The following is a 20,404-nucleotide window of genomic DNA, read 5'->3' as shown; positions in this document are numbered from 1 at the left end:
GGGCTTAACAGAATTCTGGTCTGAATAATATTATTCTTTGCTCTTTGGAATTTGCTTGAGGTGGGAGTGAGGCCCTGAAAAAATAATGACTGTATTACAGTGGTATAAAAGGAATAAAGCTAGGTACCCTGACTCCTAGTTAGGGCTTTGCTAAACAGACAAACCTGGTGAAAGTTCTTGGAACTAGGTGAAATAGTGTTTGCCATTTTATGAAATGGACTGAGATGGTTTTAATGGAAGTGTTGCACTTTCTTCTCCAGCCTTGCACTTGGTGACTGACTTACTAGTCATAAAAGGGAAGAAAAAACCTTTTAGGTTCTTTTTTAGGGGTAGGATACTCCTGAGTTCTAATTTGACTCTGCTTCTTATAATCCTTAGTTAATATCTGTGCCTGTATGTTTGAAGCTAGGCATCTGAATGACCATAAAGCTCAGGCTGTTATCCCAAGAGCTCAATTTCTTCTATCTCTGCTGTTTTGTGTGTGAAATGATATTCAGAGTCTGACCTTCCTCTTCATGTTGTGAAGACAAGTGTTTCACAGAGTTTGTGGATACATACGACGATTATTTACAACAGAAGGTTTTTGCTTTAGAGGGTGTGCTGAAGCTAGCTTTTTGTATTGAGTTAAGACTCTCTGCTTGCTTGCAATACATGTCACTTGATATAGACCTGCTGTTCCAGGATTTATTTCAGTTCCTTCTTTCCCATCTTAAAAATCACTGCCAGTTACTCAGTGAGAAGAGATGGCAGTTAGCCTCCCAAAGATATGTTTCTTTATGGAATTTAGACATGGGGGGGATACTATCTGGCATAATTTTCAGCAGCTGAGAAGCCCTGCTGAGCACACACAAAAAAATCAATTTTGTAAAAATGACAAAGGCTGTACATTGTTAAATCTCCTGGTGCCTTTTGTCATCTTTCCCAGATTGTTTCCTAATTGTTTCATTTTCTTACTCTCCTCAATCCAGGCTGGCTGCAGTAAACGTCATTCAAGATGTCCAGCAAAGGGAGCAGCACAGATGGCAAAACAGACTTAGCTAATGGTAAGGGGCCATAATGAAGGTGAAGCTATTTTTGCTATCGACTGAGGTTCTCCTCCTCCCGCAAAGAGAGTGGAGACCTGGATTTTAGCGGAGGGAAGGAAATCTTTCCTAAGAGTGAACTCTTCCTGTGTTGTTTTGAGTGTAGGAAACTACACAGGAAACACCTTGGACTACCTGGTACTTTTGCTCCTTCAGCTTTTATCTGATTGTTTTCAGAAGATCAATAATAGAGTTGTCCCTCTAAGAGGTCAAGTGGTTTGGAATTTTGTAAGGGTGGACAAAACCTAGGAGATGCTGTTAATAAAGGAGAAAAAGAAGATCCAATTGGTGGTGGAACCAAGGGAGTTGTTGGGAAGGCAAGGCTCCCCAGTTATAAGGAGAGGTCTCTTTTCATGGTAGATCATAGTTCAGTAGAGATATTAGATAAGAGATGAAGTTATAAATAGATGCAATTGGGGCTTTTTTCTTTCTTTTTCTTTTCTTTTCTTCTCTTTCTTCCTTTTTTTCCTTTCCTTCCTTTCCTTTCTTTCCTTCCTTTCTTTCTTTCTTTCTTTCCCTCCCTCCCTCCCTCCCTGCTTCCTTTCCTTCCTTCCACCAGTGCTGCCAAGTATTAAATCACTGGGTCTACGGCAGATTTGAAGGCAGAATATCATGATTCTGGTAGAGTATAGCTACTACCTGGGTTATTTGACCAGTGCATCCACTCTGAGCCAACTTCCAACTAGAGGAGGTCCTTCAAATGGATATAATTGGACAGCACAGTGTTCAGCATTCCTCAGCACCTTGTGGGTTAAGATTATCGTCTAAATTCTAGTTGACGTCTTTGGTAGAGCAATGAAGTGAGTAAGGGAGAGCGAGACTTTCAGCATGCTGTTTTACTGCCCCTTTGTTCTTTTCTTACCACTGGTGTTCATTTATCTTCTGTAAAGGAGAGTGATTCAGCGTTTTCACTGGGCTTAGTTGAAAGGCACAGGATTCTAGAGGGGTTGGAGGTATACAATTGATTTGGAGTTTGGCCATTAGCTAGATCAGGGATTGGCAAATTATGGCCTGCAGGCTAAATCCACAGGCCTGCGGGCTGCTGTTTTTGTAGTTTACTGGAACTCAGTCATGCTGCATTTATTTACATAGTATTTATGGTTACTTTTGTGCTACAGCAGTGGAGTTGAGTAGTTGTGCCATACATCCATATGGTCCAAAGTTTAGAAGCCTAAACTTTTTTTTTTTTTTTTTTAAATTTATTTATTTATTTATGGCTGGGTTGGGTCTTCGTTTCTGTGCGAGGGCTTTCTCTAGTTGCGGCAAGTGGGGGCCACTCTTCATCGCGGTGTGTGGGCCTCTCACTATCGCGGCCTCTCTTGCTACGGAGCGCAGGCTCCAGGCGCGCAGGCTCAGTAATTGTGGCTCACGGGCCCAGCTGCTCCGCGGCATATGGGATCTTCCCAGACCAGGGCTCGAACCCGTGTCCCCTGCAATGGCAGGCAGATTCTTAACCACTGCACCACCAGGGAAGCCCCTAGAAGCCTAAACTTTTTATTATCTGGCCCTTTATAGAAAAAATTTGCCAACCCCTAGCTATTATCTTGGTCACTGACTGTTAGTGTCCTCTTGCTGAGCTTGTGATATGCTCTGGCCCTTATCTTAATGTGGTAAGGCCCCCAAAGTCATCTTAATTTTAACAATAAATGCTAGGAGTTTTGATGTTTCATTTTTTTTTTTCTTCTTCACAGAAGTGATGGGTGTGATATTTTATCCCTTCTCACCACTCCCAATCTCAAACCCAATTTCATTTCAAAAACCACAATTATTAATCTTTTTCAGCATATACAGCAGCCTCAGCAAATGTAGTTCCTGGGAGCAAATTGCTGCAGTTTTCCCCTTTTTCTTCCAGTTCCTAGTCGTTTTCACACTGTGCTCTTAGTTGAGGTGCTTTTTGAAAAGAGCTGTTTGTGTGTCTCCCAACATTCTGTCACTACTTGAACCAAAAGTGTGTGTATTGTTTATCTGTTTTCTTTATTGGGCTTTGCCTAAGAGTTCATTGAAAAGACGTTCCATTGCTTCAAAGATCTTCAGAAATTACTGCTCTAATCCAGACGACTAAGCAAGAAGATATTCCCATTTTGAATCCTTAAACATCAATGTGGTATTGGAGTTGAATAGCTTATACCAGAGTCACACATAGCTGGTCAGCCTTTCCTAATAGCCTTTACTTCTGGCAAGATAAAATTTATTGTCATCTGAGGAAAGGAGGCCATGAGCAGGGTTTAAAATCCTCATTCACCCCCTTCCTTTCTTTACATCTTGACCTTAGTTTGGAAGTTTTGGTCCTTTTGGCCCTAGAACATTGCCAAAGTGCTCACTAGAATATGATTTGGCTGTTAGATAGGAGAATTCGGTATCTAATTTTGGGGATTATATTGCTCACAGTGACCCAGTTATTTTATAACTACCAATATGGCAGACCTAGAATATGAACTTTTCAGGTCCCACTGTAGTAGCCCTGATTTTTATCAATTTCATTTATGCTTCCTGATAAAACTTTGTCTCACTAGCATTCCTATATCTAAAACTAGTATTACGATTATTAAATTAATGGAAGTAAGGCAGAATACATTTATCAGCAAAAAAGAGAGCAAGAAGCCACTCAGATGGTCACAATTTCCACTTGTCCCTTGCACTTCCTTCTGGATTCTTAGTGGATTTTAAAACCTCGGGGGAAGAAACTTCAGGGTTTAAGAGGTGGGAGGTAGTGGTGCTTTCTCGAAGTGGTAAATAGTCCAACTCTTGCTGGGGATGGCTGTTCTTTTTTTAAAATTTATTTATTTATTTTTATTTTTGGCTGTGTTGGGTCTTTGTTGCTGCGCGCGGGCTTTTTTCTAGTTGTGGCGAGCGGGGGCTGCTCTTCGTTGCGGTGCACGGGCTTCTCATTGGGTGGCTTCTCTTGTTGCAGAGCACGGGCTCTAGGCGCACGGGCTTCAGTAGTTGCGACATGCGGGCTCAGTAGTTGTGGCTCGCGGGCTCAGTAGTTGTGGCTCACGGGCTCTGGAGCGCAGGCTCAGTAGTTGTGGCACAAGGGCTTAGTTGCTACGCGGCATGTGGGCTCTTCCTGGACCAGGGCTTGAAGCCGTGTCCCCTGCATTGGCAGGCGGATTCTTAACCACTGTGCCACCAGGGAAGCTGTTCTTTTTTCTTATGTTCAGCTTAATTATGTGCCATAACTAATGGATGCCCATCTAGCAAAATAGAGCCTAAGGTAGTTGTATCAGGCATACTTTTTTAAAATCTGCCAGTGCTTTGCTTCTTGAGAATTTATTATAATCTTTGGTTGTCCTGCAGTTCTTTATTTGTGTGTGACTTTGGTTTTCATCTTTTCAAGATTCCCTTTCAGAAGGTACTGTTTATAAGCATATGTAATGAAAACATTTTGACCAAAGTTGGTTTCTGGGTCTTTTGGTGGGATGAATTTTTAGACTAAGGAGTGGGAATCCTTCTGGTCACTATCTTATTTCCTTATTTTTCCCCCTCACCTACCCATTCCTCACTAACATGCAGGAAGCCTGTCTAGCAGTCCAGAGGAGATGTCTGGTGCTGAGGAGGGGAGGGAGACATCCTCAGGCATTGAAGTGGAGGCCTCAGACCTGAGCTTGAGCTTGACCGGGGATGATGGTGGCCCCAACCGCACCAGCACAGAAAGTCGAGGCACAGATACAGAGAGCTCAGGTGAAGACAAGGACTCTGACAGCATGGAGGACACTGGCCATTACTCCATCAATGATGAAAACCAAGTCCATGACCACTCAGAGGAAGAAGAGGAGGAAGAAGAGGAGGAGGAAGAGCATCCTCGTCGTCGCGTACAGCGCAAGCGGGCCAACCGTGACCAGGACTCATCAGATGATGAGCGGGCCCTGGAGGACTGGGTGTCCTCGGAGACCTCAGTCCTGCCCCGACCTCGCTGGCAAGCCCTTCCTGCCCTTCGGGAGCGGGAGCTGGGTTCAAGTGCCCGCTTTGTGTATGAGGCTTGTGGGGCAAGAGTCTTTGTGCAGCGTTTCCGCCTGCAGCATGGGCTTGAGGGCCATACTGGTTGTGTTAATACCCTGCACTTTAACCAGCGCGGCACCTGGCTGGCCAGTGGCAGCGATGACCTGAAAGTGGTCGTTTGGGACTGGGTGCGGCGACAGCCAGTATTGGACTTTGAGAGCGGCCACAAAAGCAATGTCTTCCAGGTGAGGCAAGGGGAGCAGATTGGCAACTGAGAAAATCAGGCACGAGTTAGATAAACCTGAGCTGCTGCCTGGAGTAGGAGTGATAGTGAGTTGTGGTAGGAATTAGATATCAGGACTCCGTCCTTCCTTGGCTCCCATAATGACTTAGAGGAGTTAAATACACTGAAAGACTCATGGCAACCTTTTGTTTCCTTGAGCACAGAGACTGTAAGAAGCCTCATTATAATAGGAAGGGTGCTTGGAAATCATCAGGAAGGCGCTAAATGCCGTGCTAGGAGGCGGTACAATACAAGAGCAGAGGCTCTTGAACCAGTCTAGTTGAGTTTAAATCTTGGTCCAGCCCCTTAACTAGCTGTGTGATCTTGGGCAAGTTTATTTAACCTCTGTCTTCAGTTTATTTACCTATAATATAGGGCTAATAACATACAGGGTCATGAGGATTAAATAACAGTAGAAGCTAAGCAGTTAGAACCGTGCCTGGTACTTAATAAACATTTGATAAATATTAGTTAATATTGTTATTCTCTAGAAGTTTTACTTACCAGCCCCATCCATCATATGGTACTAGCCATTTATCCCTAAGCATGTTCTCTTTCCTTCCCCAATATCCCCTCTAGTTTCCTTTTTCTTTGTAGCAAGTTTATGTTTACTTCCTGAATCAAGGAAGATTTTCTCCTTTCTCCCTTACCTTTCTTTCTTTCTGGGTATAGTCCTAGTTCACCTGAGCACTCATACCAGTTCAGCCTTACAGAATCAACAGAAATCCTCTCATATCAGAAATTTTTTCTTTTCCTCTCCTTTAACCCTTGGGAGAAATTGGACTTGAGCCAACTGTATAAGAGCAGGAGGTCTAAGTTTCCAGCTGTTGTGTAGCAAAAGCGGATGATTTGGGGTTGTCATCATGTTTTTCCCTCTCAAATTCACCTCTTCAATTTCTCTTGTCCTTTTTTTTATTCTTAACATCCCAGGCCAAGTTCCTTCCTAACAGTGGCGATTCCACCCTGGCCATGTGTGCCCGTGATGGGCAGGTTCGGGTAGCAGAGTTGTCTGCTACACAGTGCTGCAAGAATACAAAGCGTGTGGCCCAGCACAAGGGAGCATCCCACAAGGTAAGTAAGCCCTTGCCCCAAAGGTTGTGCAGTTCAGCTCCTCTGTGGATCTCAGCCAAAGCCTTCCAGTATCTCTGTCCATTGTGTCCCCTTTGTTGTGGTCACCTGCATCACTTCTTTCAGTCCTAGGATTTGTAGGTAAGATGGGAGAAAAAGCAGCCACACTAAACTTCTCAGAAGGCAAGTATTTGAGAGAGCTCTAGATCTTGCACATGCAACATTCACCTGATAATACTTAACTCCTAAGCTGAAACATGGTTGGTTTGGAGATCCTTGAGGTCTACTGTGCCTTCCAAACCTTTAAAATTTACTCCTATTGTATTTAGAACATTTTAACAGCTCTAAGGTGCTGGCTGTTGGCTTCTTATATGTGAGAGCGCCAGCTTTTCTGCTCACAACTCTCAGTGCCATAAACAGTACTATTTCTGGAAGCCCTATTTAGAGCTGGGGATATAGGCCAAATAATCATGATGGCAGCCAGTGAGGAGCCAAGAACTGCCTAGTCTCAGAGTAGGCACTGTTTTCTTCCATGCCGCGGAAAGAGGATGGTCCTCTTTTTTTTTTTTTTTTTACAAACCCTAAACAAATATGTAGGTGGACCTGGAGTATGCTTTCCTCGCCCATGGCTCAAGAAATATGAAAATTACCTATTTCTTTGATTCTTAAGACTACCCCCAACCACTAGATAACTAACTTTTAGAACTAAGCTGTAGGGAATGAAACTTGGGTGCCATTTCTCTCCCCACCTGAGGGTGTGGAATTGATTTTGAGGATGAGCCCTAATGGCGGTGTTTTCCTTTGGTATCACTGTTCATATCCCTTGGATACTTCGTTAAAATAGCAAATCACCTGTCCTTTTGACTTGTATAGAATAAATAAGCTGTGAATAATTCACACAGAGCAAGAGAGAATGGGCTTATTATCTTCTTTCCTGGGATTTTACAACAAAAAAGGTAGATGTTTCTCTTGCTGAGACATTTTATTATTATTTTTTTTGAGACATTTTAAATGCAGCCCTTCGTAAAGATAAAGGAATGAGTTAGACAACTTCTAATTTTAATCTTTAGAAACCTCATCCTTTCCCTTTTTTCTCCTTCAGTTGGCCCTGGAACCAGACTCTCCCTGTACGTTCCTATCTGCAGGTGAAGATGCAGTTGTCTTCACCATTGACCTCAGACAAGACCGGCCAGCTTCGTAAGTATAGCAGTAGTATTTTTACAGAATTGGATTTCTTGGCTTTGAAAATATTGCACGTGTCCTAGGTAATGCTCAACTCTCTGGTCCATCAGAATGGTTCCTTTGTATTTATGATAAGAAACAGATGAGTTTAGGGGAATTCCTTACTTCTTTGTTGTCTGTTTCTCAGCAGTAAAATACTATTCACCTATCTTCATTTCTAAAGCAGGGTTCAGTTATCTTATTATATGTGGGCTTTAATAACTGGATAGTCTTCCACTCTCCATTCACTTGGGTGCCACTCAACTTCCCCACAAGAAGCACGTTACTAGCAACTTAGAGATAAGCTCCTATGTAGTTTTCACTTCAATTTTGTGTAGAAATGTAAAAATTAAATGATAATTCTTGAACAAAAATATTGGTAGCTATAGTAGAACTCTATCATGTCACAGCTTATTTTTACATGAATCAGAGACTCATAGGTAAATTATATCCCCTTTTAGCTGTGTGATATCATAGAAAGAGCATAGCATCTTATTTGGATCCAGGCAGACCTAGATCAAATCTCAACTTGGGCACTACTAGTAATGACCTATATAACCTTTCTGAACTTCAGTTTCTTCAGCCTCACTATGGGTATAATCAGTCAGTCTTATTCTCTCTTTTTCTGGTTTCTGTGAGGATTATTGATAAATGTGTTTGATACCTCAGCATAGCGTCTGGCACCATGGTTGGAACATACTGACTTGTAGCTACTAATTATTTCAGTTTCCTTTTTTCATTTTTATTGCTTATAATAAACAAATATATCTTGTTTTAAAAACTCAAATAATGAAGTATGTGGACAAAATGTAAATGCTCCCTCATGTATACCTCCCCTGCCCCCCACTTTTCTAGCTATTGATAACCATTGTTAAAAATTTTGAATACCTTTTCAGTCCTTTTTGTATACATTTATGTATCTTACTATATACATATACACTCTTCCCTCCAACATGGTATAATTGTACGTATATATAAACTTACATATACGTATGTTCCTGCAATTTACTTTTTTCACATTATGATGTATTTTGGAGAGCTTTCTACGTCAGACCAAAAAGGCCTACCTAATTTTTTCTTTTTAAACATTTTATTTATTTATTTATTTTTATGTGGACCATTTTTAAAGTCTTTATTGAATTTGTTGCAATATTGCTTCTGTTTTATGTTTTGGTTTTTTGGCCAAGAGGCATGTAGGATCTTAGCTCCCTGACCAGGGATTGAACCCCTGCCCCTTGCATTGGAAGGCAAAGTCTTAACCATGAACCGCCAGGGAAGCCCCTATGGCCTACCTCATTTTTAACCATGACATCTGTGTCATAGCATTGGTGTACCACAGTTTGTTTAACGACTACCTAGTTGATAGATTATCTACATTATTTATTGTATTGTTAGTCTTAAAAACTATTTTTTTTTTTTTTTAATATGGCATTCTGGAAGTTTATTCTAGGATCACAAAGTGAGGAAGAACTCAAGATTTCAACTTTTCAGAACTCTCCCCCCTTAAAAATTATCTTAACTCTTACATGTCAATACCAATATTGAGTAAGGGGTGTCACTGATTTACATAGCATACAAGTAAAATATAAGTTAATTTAGGGAATATAATCTTAAGGCTGATTATTATTAGACTTTTATTTTTAGATAAGTATACAAAAAGTTGTCTAGAAAGTGAAGAATTTAAAATAGTGGTTAAAGGATGGAAATGTTTTTGGCTTGTGGAAAGGATATACTGGTTATTTATATAAAACTTAAGAGGATGAAGATTGAGAGATAATGAATGGATTTCTCCTGCAAAGGGAACAGGCCTGGGTGACAAGGGATCTGCCTCCTAGTACTAGCCTGCAGTTATATAGCTTTGAGAAAATCATTTAATCTCTTAAACTGAATGATGTTTGTTATTTTCAGTTCTCAAGTTCCATGGTTCTGTGATGATAATGGAACATTAGCAAATTTTCCAGAGGGTAGTGGAAGGACAGAGATGGAAAAAATGATATGAGTTTGTTTGGTCTGCTCTGGTAGAGCGTTGTGAAGCTGAGTGAAATCCTATGGATCAGGTTCAGAGGAAAACTACTGTTAGGCCACAAGAAATTGGGAATCTGGTTCAAGTAATGGGCAGAGTAAATGACTGGCAGATTATTGAATGTGTAATGAAAAGATGTAAGCAGAAAATCTGACTGAGAGTTGATCAATGGATCTAGGTGCAAGCAGTAATAGGTGGGATAGAAACTAAAAGGGGGAACATAGGAGAAACTTTGAGTAGGAGGAGGTCCAGATTCTGACCTTAAGAAAGTTTTTGCTTTAGGGGTTGAATTAGTGGAAGGCTAGAATGAGGTGGGAGGACTGAATGTGAAGGTCATGGCTAGAATGTGTATCCGTATGTGTTAAGCTGGTGCCTGAACATCTGCGTATATCAGAGGCATTTTTGTGTGAAGTTGGCATAGGGGAATTTTTCTTTTGTGTATACATAATAGCTGAGTCTCTGGAAGCTGGTGATATTGGCTAACATCATAGGAGGAGTTGGATTTGGAGCTGTGGGTGGGATATTCATTTAGGCAGCGGAAGCTAGTTTGAGATATTCTTCAGAGGAATCCTTTGGTTTGATCTGTAATTGTTTTTCCCTTTTTCCTGGAACATACCAGCTCGCTAAAAACTGCAAATTTTAAGGCAGAATTTGGTAAATTTGTTTCATATGGCTTTGTGTGCTGCCTTGCTCTGGTGTCAAAACGGTTTTTTTTTTCCTGCTGCCATTATCAATCATTTTTATAGCACCTCTGCATTTTCCCCACAGGGCTCAAGGTGCTCTGTGCATTTATGCATTAGGAGAGAGAATTGTTTGTTTTAGGTGAATAAATGGAGGCATAGAAGATTGAGTTCTTTGTCAGGATTAGATGACAGTGGAGCCAGTACTTCATAATCTATCCCCTCACTTCTTTCATTTTGCTTCTGCATGGTAACTGTTATGTTTGTCTGACCCTCTCCTTCTAAAAATCCAAATTGCTGAGGAAATGAGATGTTTCTCTGAAAAAGAGCAGCAGCTGCTCCTCTTCCTCTTCCATATCTAAAGCCCAATTAGAGCTGCCTCTTCTCCATTGCTAGTTTTGTTCCTGAAACTCTTTTTTGACTTGTTTTCTGCCTTGTGTTTTGGGTATGTGTGTATTTCCTAATGACATTTATTTTTAATGACCTTTGTACACTATTCTTTTAATGGAAGGCTGCAGAGATTTTAAAATTAAATTTCTCCTTTGCCTAGAGCAGTCTAGGATGGAGTGACTTTGACCATTCAGAGAGGATGCTGACATCATTTACAAAGAAACTTATTGTCATAGTTATAGTTCTTTCATTTTCTGTAAGCACCAGAAATGAGCAAAAGCTTAGAATTAAAAATGAAAGCTGTTATTCATAATCGCCAAAACTTGGAAGCAACCAAGATGTACTTCAGTAGGTGAATGGGTATACTGTGGTATATCCAGATAATGAAATATTATTCAGCACTAAAAAAAAAAAAAAAAAGAAAGCAAGCAAGCTAAAGCCCAGTCCCTTCCTTTCCTGTCTTCCTTTTCCTATAAATTTACTAATCTTTATGATGTCATATTTGACAGGTTGAATGCTTCAATCTGGGAGGAGTATTTATAGGGCCACCCTTAAGGTGGGACAAAATTATGGCTCTTTGGCCAAAATCTTCTGGCTAAAACTCTGAAATTTTATGAGGTTTCCTCGGGGTCCCATGCCCTCCTAAGAATCACCTTTTTTTGTGGTACAACCAGAAGAAGAATTTAGAAATAATTTTTCAGCATTAAAAACAGCTGTCTTGACAAGAATCTCTGCTCCTAATTTGCTTCAAATAAGGGAAGACTAATACTGTTTTCCTTTGTATTAACCGTTGCTTGTCGTTTTTCATCGTGCATTTTTAAAGCTGGGTTTTAAGTGATACTTCTCTGGAATTTGGGAGATAGATTCTGACCGTAAGGTCTTTTCCTTTTTTTTTTTTTTAATGTTTATTTTTAAATTTTTATTTATTTTGGCTGCGTGGGGTCTTAGTTGCAGCATGTGGGATCTTTGTTGCAGCGTTTGGACTTTTTAGTTGCGGCATGCTGACTCCTTAGTTGTGGCATGCTGACTCCTTAGTTGTGGCATGCCTGCAGGATCTAGTTCCCTGACCAGGGATCAAACCCGGGCCCCCTGCATTGGGAGCACGGAGTCTTACCCACCGGACCACCAGGGAAGTCCCCCTTAAGGTCTTTTCTGTCCACTGTTTCTGTGATTCATCCTCCCCTCACTCCCTGTTCCCAGATGATTGGGAAGATGTACTTACAAGTAGAGGATGGGAAGATGTGGGTAGTATTGTCTCTTTAATGATTGGTTGTCATCATATTGGACTCAAGCTAAGGCTACTGAGGAGCAATACTTTCATACACCTTTAATTTATACTTCTTGAGGAACACCAGAAAATTACTACGTTTTTTCCATCTCCAAAGTAGCATTTAGTAAATATATATGGTGGTGGGTTTTTTGTTTTTCTTGTTCCAATGTACGAACAAACAAAACCACTTCTTTCTTTCTTTCCAAGTGAGAATCTGTTTGGTTTCTTATTAGCTGTGTGTGCGTTACTGTCTCTGTTCTCACTTGCCATGACTATCTGGATCTTTTGGAGAATATAACTTATATACTTTTCTACTCTTGAAGGAAACTGGTGGTGACAAAAGAAAAGGAGAAGAAGGTGGGGCTGTATACAATCTATGTGAATCCTGCCAATACCCACCAGTTTGCAGTGGGTGGACGAGATCAGTTTGTAAGGTGAGTCTGTGGCTCTTTTGTGTCTTTGAGAGTTTGAGACTGTGATGTATTGTGTACTACCAGCTGTCCCTTATGGAAGGCTATGAATTGCCTAGGAGTTCATTAACCACCATCTTTAATTTTTTGCCATCTTCCAAAGAGTTTAAACTTCCTCTGACATATTCTGTTCCCTAATGTAGCAATCTCTGAGGGATGGCTTAACATGTTATAGATATTATCAAGTTCTAAAGAAGTTTGATGAATTGACCAAGTTCTCCACCTAGCAGCTAGGCATAAACCCAGGTTTACTAGCAAGTGCTCTATTAGTAAATATTTTCTACCATTTTTCATATATAAATTAACACGTACTAGAAATTTTGAATGCTGGTTTCAGATACAGAAATAATTTGACTTGGGAGTACTCATTATGAACTTTGGGTTTTTGGCTCCCGGGATCCTGAACCACTTTTCTTTATCTTTAGTGATATCTTTGTTACTATGAACATTTCTTGTAACACTGTCTATTGAGATATATCCTAAGGAAAACAGAGTTCATGGATTCAGTCGCCATGTGTAGCAGTTAGTTTCCTTCTGGCCCCTTGTCACAATTATATCCCATCCCTATCCAATTGGCCTATTTTTTTTTTTAACATCTTTATTGGAGTATAATTGCTTTAACAGTGTTGTGTTAGTTTCTGCTGTATAACAAAGTGAATCAGCTATATGCATACATATATCCCCATATCCCCTCCCTTTTGCATCTCCCTCCCCCACCCCATCCCACCCCTCTAGGTGGTCACAAAGCACCGAGCTGATCTCCCTGTGCTATGCAGCTGCTTCCCACTAGCTATCTATTTTACATTTGGTAGTGTGTATATGTCAGTGCTACTCTCTCACTTTGTCCCAGCTTACCCTTCCCTCTCCTCCCGGTGTCCTCAAGTCCATTCTCTACATCTGCATCTTTATTCCTGTCCTGCCCCTAGGTTCATCAGAACCATTTTTTTTTTTTTTAGATTCCATATGTATGTGTAAGCATACGGTATTTGTTTTTCTCTTCCTGACTTACTTCACTCTGTATGACAGACTCTAGGTCCATCCACCTCACTACAAATAACTCAATTTCGTTTCTTTTTATGGCTGAATAATATTCCATTGTATATATGTGCCACATCTTCTTTATCCATTAATCTGTCGATGGACACAGGTTGATTCCATGTCCTGGCTATTGTAAATAGTGCTGCAGTGAACATTGTGGTACATGACTCTTTTTGAATTATGGTTTTCTCAGGGTATATGCCCAGTAGTGGGATTGCTGGGTTGTATGGTAGTACTATTTTTAGTTTTTTAAGGAACCTCCATACTGTTCTCTATAGTGGCTGTATCAATTTACATTCCCACCAACAGTGCAAGAGGGTTCCCTTTTCTCCACGCCCTCTCCAGCATTTATTGTTTGTAGATTTTTTGATGATGCAATTGGCCTATTTTTAAGTATATTTCTTTGGTTTCCAAGAGATCATCAGTTTGAAAGGGAGGAAGGAAAGGATCACTAGAAGAATGAATGACTTTATGCTTTCCTGATGGTGGATGAAAAGCATTATCTTCCTTTTTATTTATTTATAAATTTATTTATTTAATTTATTTATTTCTGGCTGCGTTGGGTCTTTGTTGCTTCACGCGGGCTTTCTCTAGTTGCAGAGAGCAGGGGCTACTCTTTGTTTTGGTGCGTGTGCTTCTCATTGCAGTGGCTTCTCTTGTTGGGGAACACGGGCTCTAGGCATGCAGGCTTCAGTAGTTGTGGCTTGTGGGCTCTAGAGCGCAGGCTCAGTAGTTGTGGCGCACGGGCTTGGTTGCTCTGCAGCATGTGGGATCTTCCCAGACCAGGGCTCGAACCCGTGTCCCCTGCATTGGCAGGCGGATTCTTAACCACTGTACCACCAGGGAAGTCCCATCTTCCTTTTTAAATAAGAGGATATTTTTATAACTGTATTCTGTAATTAATTTTATTAATAATCACAGGGATGGGACTAAATTTTTAGAAATACCTGAGAGATGATCTTAACTTGTTGAAGAATCCTGCCACAAGAGAACTGGGCAACTTTGTTGCTCTCTTCTTCTTCCCCTGTTTCCCTTGCCTTCTAAATTCCTTTCCTCTATTCACCAATAGCAAATGTTTAGCAGTAGTTTTTTTTTTTAAGATAAGTTGTTGATCCAAAACGGGGTTGCAGTTGTCAGAACTTCCAGGTGCTTCCTCCTCCAAATCAAGCATTTACTGAATTTTCTAATTTGCATTTCCTGCTTAGAGCTCTGGATTCATGGAAAAGTCTGTGTCTCTAGATAATTCAACCACTAGGACCTTGATGTTTGGAGGAGAGTGGAGGCGTTGGCTGTATTGAGAACTGCAATTGATAATGCTTTTATCCAGAGCTAATACTTTCTCAGGGTGAGAGTGGGGCTGGAAATTAGTTTTAGCATTTCATCACAAGGAGAAATACTCAGATCTACTATTTCTTATCAGCCTCAATATCCTTTATCCCTTTGTACATGCCAAATTCTCAGCATGTAATAGGCTGTTTACTCGACAGAAGCACGTGTAGATTTTGAGGCACACTGATCGCCTATGAGCAGATGGCCCTTCCACACCCTAGCTCTTCTCTGATCATCCTCAATTTCTCTGGCACCTCTTCAGTTCAGCCAGTTGAATGTTTTGGAATTCCTCTTTTCTGTTTTGTTCTTTGAAAGAACTTTAGGCTCACCTGCCAGTACAAATTTGAAAATATTTTTGCTGAGTATTTTATATCATAACACCATTAGCTTTCACTAGCCTGAAGGAATTCCTTTAGGGGAATACAGAGAAATAGCTTACTCATCCTCAAGGCTTTCACATCATAAATACTGAATTTTAGTTTAGGATTGTGAAGGAGCATTTAAGGGAAGCCTTAGAGAGTCATGCTTTTTGGAATATGACCAAAAAGGGGGGATGGGCAGGGAGAAAGAAAAAAGGTAGGCAAGTGGAGGGTGGCATAGATTTGAGTTTCTGCTACTAAATCCTGTTTAGGTTGGTTTAAGAATTTGCAGGAGTTAAGAAAAGGAGAATGTATCGGATGAATGAATCCTGTGGTGATAGATTTGGCAGTGTGATTGGTTGACATGTAAATTTATTGCTAAAGGATTTGGTATAGGCCCTGGTTTATAAAACACAGTCAATAAATAGTCACTTTGCTCCTCTATCTTTATCAGCAACATTGAGAGAACACTAGATTAAAGGCAAGTTGGGGGAAGAGGAGGTGAGGAGGGAAGAGAGAGGCTTAAGGTAACAAATTAGTGGGCACCTGGAGGCCTGTGGAGAGAAATGCAGTAAGGGTGTTGAGACAGTGCTGAAACCATTCTTTATTTGATTTAAAATGTCCAGGGTATAGGAAGACTCAATAATGTGGAGATGTCAGTTCTTCCCAACTTGATCTGTTGATTCAGTGCAATCCCAATCAGAATTCCAGCAAGTTATTTTATGGATATCGACAAACTGATTCTTAAAGTTTGTGTGGAGAAACAAAAGATCCAGAATATCCAAACAGTATTGAGAGAGAAGAACAAAGCTGGAGGCCTGATACTACCCAACTTCAAGACCTATCAATACTGTAAAGCTACAGTAATTCAGACAGCATTGTATTGGTGAAATAGACAAATAGATCAAAAGAACAGAATAGAGAGCCCAGAAATAGACCCTCATAAATACAGTCAAGTTATCTTTGACAAGGAAGCAAAGGCAACAAATGGAGAAAAGATAGTCTCTTCAATATATGGTGCTGAAAGAACTGGACATCCACGTGTAAAAACGGAATCTAGACATAGACCTTACACAGTTCACAAAAGTTAACTCAAAATGGATCATAGACCTGAAAGTAAAGCCCAAAACTATAAAACTCCAGAAGATAACATCGGAGAAAACCTAGAAGACCTTGGGTACGGTGATGCCTTTTTATTTTTATTTTTTAATTATTATTATTTTTAAAATTTATTTTATTTATTTATTTTTGGCTGTGTTGGGTCTTCGTTGTGGTGCACGGGCTTCTCATCGCAGTGACTTCTCTTGTTGCGGAGCACGGGCTCTAGGCGCGTGGGCTTCAGTAGTTGTGGCACGCAGGCTCAGTAGTTGTGGCTCGTGGGCTCTAGAGCACAGGCTCAGTAGTTGGGGCACATGGGCTTAGTTGCTCCGTGGCATGTGGGATCTTCCCGGACCAGGGATCGAACCCGTGTCCCCTGCATTGGCAGGCGGATTCTTAACCCCTGGGCCACCAGGGAAGTCCCTCGGTGATGCCTTTTTAGATACAACATCAAAGACATCCATGAAAGAAGTAATTGATAGGTTAGACTTCATTAAAATTAAAAACTTCTGCTCTGTGAAAGACACTATCTTTCAAGAGAATTAGAAGATAAGCCACAGACTGGGAGAAAATGCTTGCAAAAGGTACATCTGATGAAGGACTGTTACCCAAAATATACAAAGAACTCTTAAAACTCAACAACAAGAAAACAACCCAATTAAAAAGTGGGCCAAAGACCTTAACAGACACCTCACTGAAGAAGATACACAGATGACTAGTGTATGAAAAGACGATCCACATTATATGTCATCAGGAAAATGCATATTAAAACAACAGTGACATACCACTACACATCTATTAGAGTGGCTAAAATCCAGGACACTGACAGCACGAAATGCTGGTGAGTACTGTGGAGCAACAGGAACTCTCATACATTGCTAGTGGGAATGCAAAGTGATACAGCCACTTTAGAAGAGAGTTTGATGGTTTCTCCAAAACTAAACACACTGGTACCATACAATCCAGCAGTCAAGCTCCTTGGTATTTACCCAAAGGAGTTGAAAAGTTATGTCCACACAGAAACCTGTACGTGGATGTTTATAGCAGCTTTATTCATAACTGCCAAAACTTGGAAGCAACCAAGGTGTTCTTCAGTATATGAATGGATAAATAAATGGTGGTATATCCAGACAATGGAATATTATTCAGCACTAAAAAGAAAAGAGCTATCAAGTCATGAAAAGACATGGAGGAACCTTAAATGCATATTACTAAGTGAAAAAAAAAGCCAGTCAGCAATCTGAAAAGGCTGCATACTGTATGATTCTAACAGTATGACATTCTGGAAAAGGCAGAACTATGGAAATAAGAAAAAGGTCAGTGGTAGCCAGGGGTGGGGTGGGGCAAGAGAGATGAATAGGCAGAGGACAGAGGATTTTTAGGGCAATGAAAGTACTCTGTGATATTATAATGATGGATATACGTCATTATACATTTGTCCAAACCTGTAGAATGTACAAGAGTGAACCCTTAGGTGAACTGTAGACTTCGAGTGATTATCATATGTCAGTGTAGGTTCATCCTTGGTTTAAAAAAAAAAACCTACCGTTTTGCTGAGTGACTTTGATAATGGGAGGGGCTGTACATGTGTGGGGGTAGGGAGTGTATGAAAAACCTCTATACTGCCCTCTCAGTTTTGTTGTAAACCTAAAACTGCTTTAAGAAAACAGAGTCTTAAAAATTAAAAAAAAAAATGTTTTTAATGTCAAGGTCCTGTCCTATGCACAGATAATAGGGGAATTTTTTTGTATTTATCTTTGTATCACCACTGTCTAGCACAGGGCTTGGCAGTCTACCCTGTTTTTGTAAATAAAGTTTTATTAGAACACAGCCATAGCCATTTGTTCACATATATCCATGGTATGCTACAGTGGCAGAGTCTGGAAACTGTGACACAGACTGGATGGCCTGCCAGCTTAAAATATTTACTGCCTTGCCATTTAAGAAAAAGTTTGGGGCTTCCCTGGTGGCACAGTGGTTAAGAATCCACCTGCCATTGCAGGGGACACGGGTTCGAGCCCTAGTCCAGGAAGATCCCACGTGCCGCAGAGCAGCTAAGCCTGTGCACAACTACTGAAGCCTGCGTGCCTAGAGCCCGTGCTCCCCAACAAGAGAAGCCACCACAATGAGAAGCCCACGCACCGCAATGAAGAGTAGCCCCCACTCGCCGCAACTAGAGAAAGCCCACGCGCAGCAATGAAGACCCAACGCAGCCAAAAATTAAATAAAATAAATAAATTTAAAAAAAAAAAGTTTGCCAACCCCTAGTTTCAAGCATCATATCTAGAATATAGTAGGTTCTTAATAAATACTTATGGAAGAAAGGGGAGGGTAGGTAAGGATTTCCTCATAAAGAAGAGCATTGGATACAGAGGAACACGGAATGGTCCATACAACAAGATATTGAATATTTAAAATGTTTTACTAATTTGATGACTTGGGAAGATAATGATGGCTTAGTGACATTTGAGAGCTGTTGATTTAGACTTAGTTTAGAGGGAAAAAAATCTGATTATCAGCTGCTATATTTGCTGAAGAGTAGTAATTGGTAGTACAGCAGTCTCCTATTTGTCTTCTTTTTTTATTGGTTCATTTAAAAAACATTTCCTGGATAGTCTGTTTATGCAAGATATTAATGGATTATGGAGAATACAAACATACATTGATTTGTTCGTTTATTCATCCAGCATTTACTGAGCATTTGTTGTGTGCTAGGTACACACTTGACTAGACATAGTTTCTGCCTTCAAGGAGGATTCGGGAGAAGCAGATATATATAGGGATTAAAAATATTAAGTAACTTACCCAGTACTGCTCATCTAGTAAGTAGCATAGTATCTGAACTCAGTTCAGATGCCTTAAATATGGTGGAAACCATTTCACTATGCTGTTCTTTCTCACAGAGGAAATATTAAAGACAAATGGGAAGTATTTCAGGTAGAGGGAACAATATGTGTAGAATTAGGATAACAAGATGTGACATGGTATGTTCAAGGAAGCATAGTTTTTTTGTTTTCTGTATAATGTATAGGATCTTTGAGAAGTGGTAGGCAGCCATACTAAGTAGTTTGGACTTTATTTAGTAGAAAGTACAAAATCACTGAAGAGATTTAAGCAGGGAATTTACATTAAATTTTTCATTTTAGACATAATTCTGGTGACAGTATGAGCAAGGAAATCAGAAGATTACTATAAATAATGTAGGCAAAAAATGCCTAAGGGTGGAGAAAGCAGGTATAGTCAAGAAATATACCCAGGAAGTCAAATTGACAGGAAAGAAACTAGATACATAGGAGAGAAAGGACCTGATTTCTGGTTTGGCCACCTGAATTTAGGATGGTGCCATTAACAAAGATTTGGGGGAAAGGGTAGGTCTAGAATGATCTTAGCTTAAAAAGGAGAATGATTTTACTTTTGGACATTCTGTTACAACATTCATTTGGCATGTGGATATAAATCTAGAGCTCACTCAGAACAAGTGTGGGCTGGAGACACAGATTTAAGAGACATATCCACATATAGGTGGTAAAGTGTTGGTAATGGAATTTGATTACCAAAAGAAAGTATAGAGCAGAATTCTTCCTCCCTTTTGAGTCTCTGGCCTCTTTGAGAATATAAGGAGAACCATGATCCCTTCTCCCAGGAAAAATACACATAAGCACAGTTTCTGGGCATTCACATATACTTGAACTCTAGGTTTTAAAATTTCTTTATGTAGAATCAGAGGAGAACTTAAGACCAGACCTTTGAGGAACATCAGCATTTAAGGGGTAGACAAAGACAAGCCCATGAACAACATTAAGGAGTGGTTGGACATCAAGGAAAGAAAGTGTTTCAGGGAAGGAGTAATGAACAATGTCAAGACAAGAGAGAAAGGCCTAAAAAAGTATCTTGTTGGTATTGGCAGTTAGGTTACTGATGACTTTAGCCAGAGAAGTTTCAGTAGTGAGTTGAAGGCCAAAGCTAGATTAGAATGGAACGAGAAATGAATAGGAGGTGAGGGAGTGAAAATGTTGAATGCAGATTGCTCTTTTCAGTAATTTTACTACAGGGGGGAAGGATAGAAAAAGCCAGAGTAGGAAAAGTCAGTGGAAGGATTTTTAGAAAATGGGCAGACAATGGTGAGGAAGAGGACTAATCAGTGAGAAATGGAC

At 40.3% G+C, this 20,404-nt stretch overlaps 1 protein-coding gene across 7 annotated transcripts in view; it reads left to right on the top strand.

Moving 5' to 3' along the window:
* DCAF8 (DDB1 and CUL4 associated factor 8) overlaps positions 1–20,404 on the top strand; it is a 42,416-nt gene that overhangs the window by 13,106 nt on the left and 8,906 nt on the right. For all 7 annotated transcript variants that reach the window (XM_068541096.1, XM_068541099.1, XM_068541101.1 and 4 more), the window contains 5 exons: positions 969–1,043; positions 4,596–5,266; positions 6,235–6,375; positions 7,475–7,569; positions 12,280–12,390. In XM_068541096.1, the coding sequence (XP_068397197.1) occupies positions 995–1,043; positions 4,596–5,266; positions 6,235–6,375; positions 7,475–7,569; positions 12,280–12,390 (1,067 nt within the window). In that variant the 5' untranslated portion in view covers positions 969–994. The remainder of the gene's footprint in view (positions 1–968; positions 1,044–4,595; positions 5,267–6,234; positions 6,376–7,474; positions 7,570–12,279; positions 12,391–20,404) is intronic.

This window comes from Eschrichtius robustus, chromosome 3 (assembly GCF_028021215.1).
Source record: "Eschrichtius robustus isolate mEscRob2 chromosome 3, mEscRob2.pri, whole genome shotgun sequence".
NCBI classification, from domain to species: domain Eukaryota; kingdom Metazoa; phylum Chordata; class Mammalia; order Artiodactyla; family Eschrichtiidae; genus Eschrichtius; species Eschrichtius robustus.
Note: the sequence above shows the minus strand (reverse complement) of the source record. Positions and strands in the feature narration are given on the sequence as shown.